Below are 13,575 nucleotides of genomic sequence, written 5' to 3'. Positions count from 1 at the left end.
CCTCCTATATTCTGGAGCAGCTAGAAGGAAAAAAATGAGAGGATCGTATGGTAGCCCATGACAAACTCTGGGATCTATCCTGTAACCACTTTTTGAAGAGTGCTTTGAAAACTATTGCTTTTTTTATTTCTTTGCTTTGTGTATATGTGTTCTAGTTTGCTAGCTGCTGGAATGCAACACACCAGAGACAGATTGGCTTTTAATGAAAGGGGATTTATTTCGTTAGTTCCTCAGAGGAAAGGGAACTAACTTTCAACTGAGGTTCTTTCTTACCTGGGAAGGCACAGGGTGACCTCTGCTAGCCTTCTCTCCAGGGCTCTGGCTCCAACAACTTTCCCCGGGGTTTTTCTGCATCTCCAAAGGCCTGGGCTGAGCTGCGAGTGCTGAGATGAGGTATGCTGAGCTGCTTGGGCTGTGCTACATTGTGCTCTCTCATTTAAGCACCAGCCAATTAAGTCAAACATCATTCATTGCAGCAGGCATGTCTCCTAGCCGACTGCAGATATAATCAGCAGCAGATGAGGTTCACGTGCCATTGGCTCATGTCCACAGCAACAGAACTAGGTGCCTTCACCTGGCCAAGTTGACAACTGACTCTAACTACTACAATATGTTATATTATACAATAAAAAAATTTTTTTTCTAATTGTCCAAATTTGAATAGCAAATTATATGGCCACTATACCCATAAACCGATCAAATAAAGGAGTGTGTCCCAAAGAGCTACAGATTTTCTTGTGTGCACTGGTGTCTTGGCCAGGAATTCTTAGAGAGAAAGCACAGCGATGAGAACCTGCTCTCAGAAAACTCATTGTATTTGCGGGTTGCTGATAAGTAATTAAGCATTTAAAATAGAGTACATTTAAATCCCAGATGCTGTGGAAGGACTCAGGGGTAGCCCAGGCTTGAAGGAGGGAGGAAGACTCAAGAAGTGCTCCTGGTAGAGCTTCTCAACTGCTGAGTTGAAGGCGGAAGGGTTACTAGAAATTAGTTTAGCATAGAGTAAGTTTATTCATGTAGACACTAACGTTTAGGTCCTAAAAATACATAAATGCACTCCAGAAGAGAAAAAAACTGTAAAAATCTAAATAAATGGATTGTCAATTGCTAAACTTAATAGTCATTAAAATGTCATTACAAAGGAAAACAGTGAAAAAATATGTGCCAGGAGAGCTGGATGCTGACAGGCCTTCTATGCTCAGTCAAGGACTTTGGCATTTACCCTGAGGCCATGAGAAGGCACCGGTAGATTCTGTTCAAGGAATCATAAGGCCAGGTCTATGTGTCAGAACATTCCCTCCGGGAGTCGCCTTTGCTTTTACAGGCTATTTGGGCACTTGTGGATCCAGGACGGGGTGGGTAGGACCTAGGACCGTCAGTGCCTGGGAAGGTCGCCCAGCCCGGAGCCTTGAGCCACTCCAATTCTGCATTCTAGCTGCTGAAAGTACCAGCTCCTACTTTAAGGTCCCTTCTGACTTGGACTCCAGGAATGGAACTGAAAATGGACACAGGACAGTGTCTAGAAAGTCCCAATCCCGAGTCAGATAGATAGTCTGAAGTGGTCTCCCACTCTCCCCGTGTCAGGTCTCTGGGCTCATGGCTTACCCCTAAAGAGGATACTCTTATTTAGAGGAAGGGAAGGACCCTTCTTAAAATATTTATTCTCTTTGCCTGTACCCATCGCCAACCCCAGATATGGGATAGTTGAGTAAGTCCCAAGTCACTTTTGCCCTCAACTTCCTGTTGAATTCCCAGCCTTGTTCCCTTTTTTCAAAACAGAGTGTTGACTCATGGATAGCCAAAGAACAGCAATCCGTCCATTCTCATAGATTCTGCCGGGTGATTTCCTGATCCTCCTCTTATAAATACAAAGGCAGAGCTGGGGTCCCAGGGCCTCAGGGAGCAGTGAGGCCAGGAGTCTGCAGGCCAACTCTGCTTGTCCACCGAGAGGATGAAGGTCTCCGCGGCTGCCCTCTCCTTCCTCATCCTTGCCGCCTCCCTGGGGTCCCAGGCACGGGTCATACATGGTGAGTCCAATAAAAAAGCTCCATGAACCAGGTCCTTGGGAGAGTGGGATGCTGGGAAGGAGACATGGAGGGATTACTTTGCCCTCCCAAGACTGCTCCCCATCATCCACATGGTCATGGCACTTACTTACAAGCAGAAGCAGGTTACAGACCTACCTCTATCTGCAGCCTTGGCCCCTGGGGGGAAAAATGTATACAGATGGCTGGTCCCATCTGTGAAACAATTATCTCCCTTTTCATGGTCAGAATTATTTGATGCCTTTTCCCAGCTGGCATCAACCATTAAATCCTAGTTAAAAAAAACTGTAGAAAAATTGTATGTTAGTGGAAACAATCACAGCGTCAATTCTATGATACTAGAACTGTTTTCTATCATGTAGTATAAAACTAGAGGAAATGGGACGAGCCAGGACAAACGACTCACCCAAAGTCACCTATTTATTTATTTAGCAAATATATATCTAAAATTTACTATGTGTCACCTTGACTCTACCTGTGAAGTAGGTTTTAGGTTGAGCAATGTTAAATTTCCATGTTTGTAGGTTTAAAAAAAACCTGAACATTCGCAATTTGACGTAATTTTGCTAATTATTACTATTATTTCCTATTATAAATTATAAAAATCGAGGCACAGAAAGGTTTAATAGCTTGCTTAAGATCACACAACTAGGAAGTGGTAGAGTAATAACATGAATTTGTTAGGAAATAGTTAATGGAAAGATAAGGTCGTTTAAGATCTTTTATTTTGTAAGTTCCATCCATATCATATCAAGTATATTAAAATGTATGCACATCCCTCATTAAATATAATTTATATAGCTATGCAAGAAATGAGCTAAAAGGTTGATTGCATTTGCCTAATCATCAAAATGCAAGCTCATAATTCCTTATCCAAAACGTTCAGGGCCTTGGCTATCTTTTGGAGTGCAGAATTTTTTTAGTTTTAAAAAGGTAATATGTACCTGAACAGTACTTAACATCCCTGGTGGGGTCTGGGAAGCCTCCTATAGTAAAACATAGTAATATTTTGCCTCAAGTATATACAAATATGTACTGTGGGCTAAATAATAGGCTCACTTCACTTCAGGTGGCATTGTGCCACCACATCAGCTCACATCAGCTCAGGTTTGGCTAACAGATGAGTTAATAAAAAAAAAATTCTGTTTTCAGAATTCTTTGGATTCCAGAAATGTGGATAAAGAATTGTGTACTGTCATATTATATAGACATTCCATTAATTTAATCACGTTGAATTTGCTGTTTCCTTTTTGTGTTTCAGAGTCAATAGAATGTTCTCATGTCTCAAACATTTTCAAAGTACCTTGGAAAATCTCAGGGCCCTAATGGAAAAAATGGCCCAGAACCCAAACAGGTGTCAGGTGGTCCAGCCCCTGCGCCTCTGCCCTGGGGACGGGCTGTGGAATGGGAAGGGCAGAGATGTTAAGACCACCCTTCCTCCTGATGATTTCTCACCCAAATTCCTGTTTTCTCCCAGAGGCAAGAGAACCCATCATGGCATTGAAACGGATTAACAGGCCAATATCTCATGGACGTAAGTGCTCGGTTACGACACACATTTAAAAGCAGCAAGCAGGTACAAAGTTGCTCTGTGGCTTCAATCCACCCCATTTACAGGGCGTGGGGAGAGGGGAGGACCCTGAGAGGGTGGACATCTCTAAGGAAGCTCAGAATGGACTATGGGTACCTCCTCCATCTATGATTTCTCTACTCCCATCTTGCGGTTCCAAGCACCTGCTCACTTGGGGAAGGGGGTTCTTGCTGATGCCTCATGCGGGCATCATGCCTTTTCTCTTCTGGGGAAAACAGCCCTCGCCCTGTGGTAACCCACCTAAGTGACCTCTGACACACAACTCAACCCTGGGGAGGGTCTGAAGCAAGAGGAGATCATCAAGTAGAGGAAGAAAACATCCTTTCCTAGTTCTTCCTGAAGAAAGGCGGAAAGGACCTAGTTTCCTTAAAGAAAAAAAAAAAGACTCAGCCCTTAAATGGCCTTTTCCTTTGCTGCAGACGCATTCCACCCCTCTGACTGCTGCATCTCCTACACCTCACGAAACATCCGATGTTTATTCATGGACGATTATTTTCAAACGAGCAGCAGGTGCTCCCGGCCAGGTGTTATGTAAGTGCCAAGCTCACCAGCCACATGTTGGCGGGGAGGGAGCCTGCAGTGCCCGGATGTGTGTGTGGAGGTGGGGGGTACTGATGTGTGGGGATCCAGGGAAGCCCCATCCTCTTCCTCCTACCAGTAAGGGCAGCTTGTGTTCTTATTAGGATGCTGCAAGGCATCATGTATGCAGTGTTCCCAGTGTAAAGGGAGGGTAAGGAGGAAAGAAAGAGCAAAAGGAGGGCTGCCCAAGCAAACTCCCACGAGTCACAAAGGAAGTCTCAGTCCCAAGCTGCCTTCAGCAGAAAAAGGAAAGGACAGATTGGATTGATCGGGGAATCTGAAGGGCACAGGAAGGATGACACTCCCCTTTCCCATTTGCCGAGTATGTCATTTCTCTCCCTGTTGCTTCTCAGCTTTGTCACCAAAGGGGGGAGGCATGTCTGCGCTGACCCCGGCAAAGGGCAAGTTCAGAATTGCATGACGAACTTGAAAGCAGACCTAACCACAGAAGAGCTGGGATGGCCGAGGAGAAGGAATGCAAGGCATCCCTTGAGGAGAAGGAATGCAAGGCACCACCTCACCTCCAACTGACTTCTCCCAGCTGCCCCCTGGGGATTTCTTAATTATTGTTTTTAATGATTATTGTTCTGTTCTGGTTATAAAAAGCAATGCATCTAATAAAGAGCCTTCAATTTAACTTCAGCTGAATTTTTAGAGGACAAAGGAACTGAAATGAAATTGAAGGAATTGCTAACTTTGGATAAGTGTTTTTCAAAACGAGAGCCATATTATAGTATAATTTTTTAAAGTTGTAAACATGAATCGTTCAAATATAGATAGAATATGCATCAGAGATGTATTGAACTCAATAAGGAGGGAACCATTAAACTGATACAAAGGGTATTTGAGGAACAGTGACTTATATAGCTCATTCGAGAAAGCATTCTGAAAGTTGGAGAAAAACAGATTAATATCCTACAAGGCAATAAAACTGTAAGCTTGGGGGTTATTTTTTCTACTGGACAGAAATCATTTGCATCTGTGCCAGACAAAAATCTACAAGTTGACAGGTAACTTCCTAAGTCTGGGGCTTAAACAACAATGAATAGTACATCAGTCCAAAGCTCATACCTCTAAAAATGTACCTCGTGAGGGGTGGTCCTGTTAGCCAATGCTCCAATATGGCACTGAAAGACAGGTAGTTATCCTTTTCTCTTATATCCTAGGTTTTGAGTGATTTTACTTAATAGTTATAAGTTCCTAGAAAATTTATTCTTTCAAGTTAAAAGACATTCAGAAAAAACATTTAAAGTTGGAGTTAATAGCAACTTTACATACATATTTATTAATGCACAAAAATTTATGTTTAGTAAATCTTGGTCAATTGTCTCATAAAATTCAGAAAACAGCCCTGAATTCTAATCAACAACAAGCTACTTTCAAAAATGAAAAATACTTACTTTAGAGTGATTCGCCACAAGAAATCAGTAGGACATCACTGATCTATAACCAAACATTCTGTATAAGACTAAATCACTATTTAAAAAACAACCCCCCAAAAAGTCCTGACATGTTCTTTAAGGAACTAACTTCGGAGGAGTGCTTTCTGGGTTTAGCAAAACAGTCACACTAGGATGTCCTCTCATCACACACCTGAGCTCATTCCACTGTATCCTATAGCCCAAGGCTTCCTCTTCCTTAGGTTCATTCTTCATTTTGCTAGAATACATCCTTGAACTGGTTTTTGTCAAAAAGATACATAAGTCATTTAGTGAGCATTTAGCTTTTCTTAGCTGGGATGAGCACCTGAGCCCTCTTGATCTTTGGGGGATGACTTAACCTATGAGTCTTGGTGCAGGGGAGCAGAAAGAGGAGACCCCTTCCAGGTGCTAACTGTGGCAACAACAGCTTCCAGATTCTGGAGGCAGCAGGCAGCACATACACCCAGTGACCAGGACTAGAGGTGACATGGCCAAATGCAGTGTTCAGCACAGGCAGGGGCTTCCAGCCCAGTGGGCTCCCGAGGCATGATTTTGCCTGTGGTACTACAACTGGTCTCTCTTAATTCCTACCCATTTTCCAAACCTTCCTGGAAATTCTGTGAGCTACCCGAGATCATTGCAATGCATACTTTTCTTGCTTAAGTCAGCCTGAGCCAGGCGCTATTATTTTGCAACTCAGAACTTCAACAGATACAAATAATAAACTTTCAGGGTCTCTGAAGGTCTAGAAAAATTTGTCAAATTTGAAGAATGGTTCAATTGAATGTAAAATTCCATGTTCAAGATAATTTTCTCTCAGGACACTGTAGACCTTTCTCAAATACCTTCTAGTTTCTCAAACAATGACAGAAGTCTAAAGCCAATTGGTTTCTTAATCCATTGTAAGAAACGTTTTCAAACCCTCTGGGAAGTTTCAGGATTTTCTTTTTATCCTTGTATTTCAGACGTTTAGATAGCAAAATGTACTGAGTGCATTTTTTCATTATCTTTACTCTACCTCAATTGCCCTTTTTTATCTTCTCAGTTACCTTTTTCAATCTGAAGACGTAAGTCTTCTTTCAGCTCAAGGAAACTTTTTTCTATCAGTTTTTCATTTTTTCCCATCCATTCATATTCTTCTAGGCTTTTGGAACTACTCGATGTATACTGGATTTTATGCATCTATTTTTATCTTTTTATTTTGTGTTGTAAGAAATTTCTTCAATCTTAAATGATGTCTCGTCTACATTTAATTACCAATAATTCTTGCTGATCTATGCTTCCTTTTCACAATAAATTATTATTGTTTTTCCTGGCCCATGCACTTCCCAAAACAAACAGACAAAAAACAAACAAAAAAATCAACACCTGGTGCTCCAATAATGGGATACACTCATGGAAAAAGGATGAAATGTGACCCCTGCCATAGAGCACACAAAAACAATTTACTATAGTTTTATGGATGCACTATGTCCTTATATATTTCTGAGAACAAAAATAAGTGTTTTTAAGTTCAACCCTTTTTTCTTGCATAATTGCTGTTTCCTTTTTCGTGATTCTGTTTGGTCATCTTGGTGGTTGTTTTCAAATGACTCATAATCCTTGGTTGTCTCTTTATGTTTATAAGCAAAGGACTAAGCTATAAAGAGGAGTTGCAGGCCTCTTCTCCAGTCTTATAGGTCAGTTTCCTACAGGTTTCTTCCCTGAATGGAACCCTAGCTTTGGATGCAGGAGTGGAGGTGTGGGCAGGAGACGATTGAGGATAAGGGGCTAAGCACAGGCATTTAGAATTTAAACAAACACTCCAGGTGATTTTTATGCAGATGGTTCTAAGACTCACTTAGAGATTCTACCTTAGGAGGTGTGGACAAACACGTAGGGAGGCTGGCTAGTGGCCTTGTGAAGGGGGGAAATGTGTTACTATTTAGCATATTTCACTGCTTTAAGAATGCTTTCTTTTTCCTTCATGATCTTTTCTCAGCATAAGTGGAAATCTTATCTTGCTGCTGTAAATGCAGGTTCTGATTGTAAGAGCACTGGCTCTGGAGATGAAGAGGAAGAGGGGTGTAACTGGCCAGGATTTCGTTTATGCTGTCTGAGAGCTTAATTTCTTGGGGAGAGGTGGAAAGTCATGTCCTTGACCAGAAGGTATCCAAAGTACTGCCTAAGTCTCTCTCTCTCTGGCCCATTCTCCACTCTGGAAGATTTCCACAGCAGATATCCTCCTTTATCTAGAGGACTGGAGCAAACCCCACTCCTGACTGCCCTGAAATGGGGACTGCCAAGACTTGTTCACTCAACCCAAGTTTCTTCTCCCAGCACCCACTGATTCTACTTTGGGGGTTATCTAGGGTTCTGCTGATACAATCCTCTTTTTCAATGATCTTTTCCTTCACCAATGTGAGGATTCAAGTTTGTTTTTTTGCTTGTTTGGCCTTCTTGTATTTTGCCATCGAGGTGACTCTCCATAAAACAGAAATTCCTCACACTATGGTCTATTGCTATCTTTTTTACTCCTAATGCTAATATGAATTTATTTTAATTTTGTATTTCTTCTAGCATTTCAATGAGATTTGGGGAGGCAAGAGAAGAAACACGAGTGTTCAGTGTTCTAGCCTATAGCTTGACCCATTTATGTGGTCTCCTGCTGCTCTCACTCTTTCTCTGCATCCTATTGAATTTAAAAGCTTTGAGCTAACAGCAGTCCACTGAGGCCTGAATATATGGCTGAGTGATTGCAATAAGTTTTGGCTTCTCCATGGAGGTTTTTTTAGAGCCTTGTGGATAAACTTAAAGAGTTGTTGGACTGAAAATGTGTGTGCTCCAGGTCTTGGACAGTGGGGAGAGTCAAATGGTTGAGGCAAGCAGGGCAGCAGGTCCAATTTGCAGCCGGCATGGCCAGGAGGTTGGTTACATATGGGGAGATTGAGCAAATGAGCAAATATTTTGAAGTTTATGGAAACCGGTTTCGCACTACTAGAGAAGATGGAGATAGAAAAGGGAAAGGCTAAAATAAACCCTGTGGTGTTGACTTGAAATTGGAGGTATTGGTGAAAACATTTGGTTTTGCATATAGTAAGACAGATGATGTAGAAATTGCTATAAGGGTATGAAATAGCTATACTAGGAATAGATAGACATTTACATGTAGGCTCACATATGCTTCCTGTGTAAATCTACTGAGAGGTCCTGGAGTAATGCTACTTCCAGCGCAATGAGCACACCAAGCACCCAGACCTTGGTTTCTAAAATCTAGTCTCCATTAAAGGGAACCAGGACTCATTGGCAAAATGGCTGATTCCAGGACTAGGCCAGGGAATGTACAAGATGAGCCTCTAACATCTTTTTGTACAAAACTTTAAGAAAACAAGGATAAAGAGCAATTTCTAAAATCTTCCCGAGTGAGGAAAAAATAAATCACCACAAATGAACAAGAATCAGACAAGCATCAAACTGGCATAAAATAAGCTATTGGCCTGGGCGGGCCACGGTGGCTCAGCAGGCAGAGTTCCCACCTGCCAGGGCGGAGACCCGGGTTTGATTCCCGGTGCCTGCCCATGTGAAAAATAATAATAAAATAAGCTATTGACCCGAGCTCTTATTAGCAATAATGAATGTTATAGGACACCTAAACAAAGGCTTGAAAGTTCCAAGGAAACCATATTCTCATAGTCTCAATGTGGAAGTCTATGCTTAGTAAAAAATATCAATGAAACGTTGGAGTATTAATAATGACTTCTTCAGACAAGCAATAATTCAGAAACTATATGGCCCTCACACTCTTTCTACATTATCTGTTTTCTAAAATCTATTTATGTGTATTACTTAGAAATTTGTTTAAATAGTATTTAAAATAGGCAGTGCATACGCAGCAGTTAACAGGAGAACATTTCAGATCTCCAGTTAGGTTGCTACTAAATTCCATTCATCTCCCTGGGTTGCAATTTTCGTTTACTTTTTGAGTACCTCCCCAGACTAAGAGCTCTTAGGCCGGGGTCATCTTTATTCCCTCCCTCTAAGCCTATCACAGTGCCTGGCATATGATCTCATGGTAAAAACAGTGATGTAAACCCTAAACCCACTCCCTTTTCCTTCTGGGCCCAGAGATACACTATATTTTCTAGCTCTCTTGTTCTTAGGTTGAAGCCAGGTGACTTGATTTTGGCCATAGAGTGTGCATGAGAGTAAACCACACCATTTTCAGGTATAGTCAATAAAAATCCCCCAGTCCTCCACTACCTCTCCCTTGGTAGCAAGCTTAAACACCTTGTGTTGAAGATGGTGGCATCATAAGATAGAAGATGCTTGGGTCCGCCATGCACAGACCCTTACCCACTGCTGAACTGATCGTGAAAACCTTGTGTCTGATGCTCCTTTTATCTACCATGTCAACAGATCAGTAGAACATATGGAATAAAAATAAATAATAGGGGGAACAAATGCTAAAATAAATTTAGTTTGAAATGCTAGTGATCAATGAAAGCGAGGGGTAAGGGGTGTGGTAGGTATAATCCTTTTTTTTTCTTTCCTGTGTTTGTTTCCTTTCTTTTTCTATTGTCTTTTTATTTCTTTTTCTGAATTAATGCAAATGTTCTAAGAAATGATGAATATGCAACTAAGTGATGATATTGTGAATTACTGATTATGTATGTTGATGTTTTAGTTGATTTCTTAATTTTTTAATTAATAAATAAATTTTAAAAAAGTGCTAGGCACAATAGGTCTGCACCCACAAGACTAGATTAAAAGAACATGGCTTTTCTGTGGCACACAACAGTTTCCAACCAGCACACACTTGTATAAAAAATCAAACTCATGACAGCAATTGTCACTGACTTGTCATGACATAACAAAAACTGTCAATCAAATAGAATAGCCATCAAAAGGCACTGGTTAATGAATTGCAGTCAATTCATTCATTGGTGATTATATAATCTGAAAATAAGGAGATATATTTATATGTTGACATGAAGCGATATCCCTAATTAATGTTGTGTGGTAAAATACATAACATATGCATACTAGTTGTGCCAGTTTGGAAGGATTTATAAACCCTAGAAAGCCATGTTTTAATCCTAATCAATCTTGCAGGAGCAACCATTTCTCTTAATCCCTATTCAGTACTGTAGGTTGGAAACTTGATTGGGTTATCTCTGCAGAGATGTGACTCAATCAATTGTGGACATTAAACATGATTAGATGGTGACGTGACTCCACCCATTCAGGTGGGTCTTGATTAGTTTACTGGAATCCTATAAAAGAGGGAACATTTTGGAGAAAGCTGGAGATTCTGAAGGAACAGAGAAGGATGACAGAATGACTAGAGCCACAAAGCAGAGTCCACCAAGCCGGCAACCTCTGGAGTTGAAGAAGAATGCCCTGGGGGAGCTTCATGAAGAACGAGGTCTGGAGAGGAAGCTAGCAGATGATGCTGTGTTCACCATGTGCCTTACCAGATGAGAGAGAAACCCTGACCTTGTTCACCATGTGCCTTTCCATTTAAGAGAGAAATCCTGAACTTCATCGGCCTTCTTGAAGCAAGGCATCTTTCCCTGGATGCCTTAGATTGGACATTTCTATAGACTTGCTTTAATTGGGACATTTTCGTGGCCTTAGAACTGTAAACTTGTAACTTATTAAATTCCCCTTTTTAAAAAGCCATTCTGGCAGCTAGTAAACTAGAACATTAGGATACTTTATGTTAGGGGACATTATCTATGTTAATTTATGCCAGTGGAGATGTTCTGAGTAAGGTGAGAGGCTGAGTAACAAGCCAACCTTCCACTAAACTGTGAGGGGTCTGACAAACAAAAGAATGACTCAGACAAGTCCAGCATTGCGAGTAAGATAGAGTATTTACTGGGGCTCACATGAGGTCCTCATTCTTGATGGTAGGAGGAGAGACCATCCTTGTTACGATGGTCTGTACTGACCAGAGGACAGGGTAATGTTTTAAAAGATTTGAACAGAGGGAGATGGGTTAAGGCATCAGCACGGTTTGGCTTGCTGTGTGTGCATTCACATTATGGATTACAAGTTGACCTATCAAGCAGCTACAACACTTTATGTTTTCCTCTTGTGCATAACTTCTGATGGTGGTGCTGGGCATAGGTTCCGACACCACTGCCGTATTCCTCAAACTAAGATTTACTATTTTACTGACAGGGGAACATTGTTCCTTAGTGCCCATGGGAAAGGAAAGAGTTGGGAAATAATGCAAAAGTTCATGTATGTTTCAATCCACCCCACCCCACATCTCTTTCAGTGTTTCTGCCACCTCTTCTGCATAGGTTCCTGAGCATGTTATGCGTTCCACTCATCTGTTGATGGACACATGGATTGTTTCCATCTTCTGGTGATTGTGATTAGTGTTGCTATGAACATCAGTGTGCAAATATCTGTTTGGGTTGCTGCTTTCAGCTCTTCTGAGTATATACCAAGTAGTGCTATTGCTGGGTCATAGGGCAACTCGATATTTAGTTTTCTGAAGAACCACCAGACTGTCTTGCATAGCACTGTACCATTATACATTCCCAACAGCATGTATAAGCATCCCGGTTTCTCCACATCCTTTCCAACATTTGCAGTTTCCTGTTTGTTTAATAGCAGCCATTCTTTTTTTTTTTTTTTTTGTAGTTGTTAATAGTATTTCCTTTATTTTGTTTTACATACATAAATCTATGTGCATAGACTATACCTATACAAACACATATTTGTAGTAAATAAATTGTTTTCTTCCCTCTGTTACTCCCTTTTCATAAAGTATAATTTTTTTTCATTTTTTTATTAATTAAAAAAAATTAACAAATCATTTAGAAATCATTCCATTCTACATGTACAATCAGTAATTCTTAATATCATCACATAGTTGCATATTCATCATTTCTTAGTACATTTGCATCGATTTAGAAAAAGAAATAAAAAGAAAACAGAATAAGAATTAAAACGATAATAGAGAGAAAAAAAAAACCTATACCTCACATGCAGCTTCATTCAATGTTTTAACATAATTGCATTACAATTAGGTAGTATTGTGCTGTCCATTTCTGAGTTTTTATATCCAGTCCTGTTGCACAGTCTGTATCCCTTCAGCTCCAATTACCCCTACTCTTTTTTTTTTTTAATTAATGGAAAAAAAGAAATTAACCCAACATTTAGAAATGATACCATTCTACATATGCAATCAGTAATTCTTAACATCATCACATAGATGCATGATCATCGTTTCTTAGTACATTTGCATTGGTTTAGAAGAACTAGCAACACAACTGAAAAAGATATAGAATGTTAATATAGAGAAAAAAATAAAAGTAATAATAGTAAAAACAAAACAAAACTAGCCAAACAAAACAAAAACCTATAGCTCAGATGCAGCTTCATTCAGTGTTTTAACATGATTACTTTACAATTAGGTATTATTGTGCTGTCCATTTTTGAGTTTTTGTATCTAGTCCTATTGCACAGTCTGTATCCCTTCAGCTCCAATTGCCCATTATCTTACCCTGTTTCTACCTCTTGCTGGACTCTGTTACCAATGACATATTCCAAATTTATTCTCGAATGTCTGTTCACATCAGTGGGACCATACAGTATTTGTCCTTTAGTTTTTGGCTAGACTCACTCAGCATAATGTTCTCTAGGTCCATCCATGTTATTACATGCTTCATAAGTTTATCCTGTCTTAAAGCCGCATAATATTCCATCGTATGTATATACCACAGTTTGTTTAGCCACTCTTCTGTTGATGGAGATTTTGGCTGTTTCCATCTCTTTGCAATTGTAAATAACGCTGCTATAAACATTGGTGTGCAAATGTCCGTTTGTGTCTTTGCCCTTATGTCCTTTGAGTAGATTCCCAGCAATGGTATTGCTGGGTCGTATGGCAATTCTATATTCAGCTTTTTGAGGAACCGCCAAACTGCCTTCCACAGTGGTTGCA

General features: G+C 40.4%; 1 protein-coding gene across 1 annotated transcript; it reads left to right on the top strand.

Moving 5' to 3' along the window:
* The first annotated feature begins 1,771 nt into the window (after positions 1 to 1,771).
* On the top strand, positions 1,772 to 4,852 carry LOC143685992 (C-C motif chemokine 15-like). The gene is made up of 4 exons (XM_077163080.1): positions 1,772 to 2,027; positions 3,523 to 3,579; positions 4,056 to 4,167; positions 4,569 to 4,852. The coding sequence occupies exons 1-4, from the start codon at positions 1,952 to 1,954 to the stop codon at positions 4,744 to 4,746; spliced, it is 423 nt and encodes a 140-aa protein (XP_077019195.1). The 5' UTR covers positions 1,772 to 1,951; the 3' UTR covers positions 4,747 to 4,852.
* Positions 4,853 to 13,575: the final 8,723 nt, after the last annotated feature.

This window comes from Tamandua tetradactyla, chromosome 6 (assembly GCF_023851605.1).
Source record: "Tamandua tetradactyla isolate mTamTet1 chromosome 6, mTamTet1.pri, whole genome shotgun sequence".
In the NCBI taxonomy this organism is placed as follows: domain Eukaryota; kingdom Metazoa; phylum Chordata; class Mammalia; order Pilosa; family Myrmecophagidae; genus Tamandua; species Tamandua tetradactyla.
The sequence above is the reverse complement of the archived record's forward strand: the minus strand, read 5'-3'. Positions and strand labels throughout refer to the sequence as shown.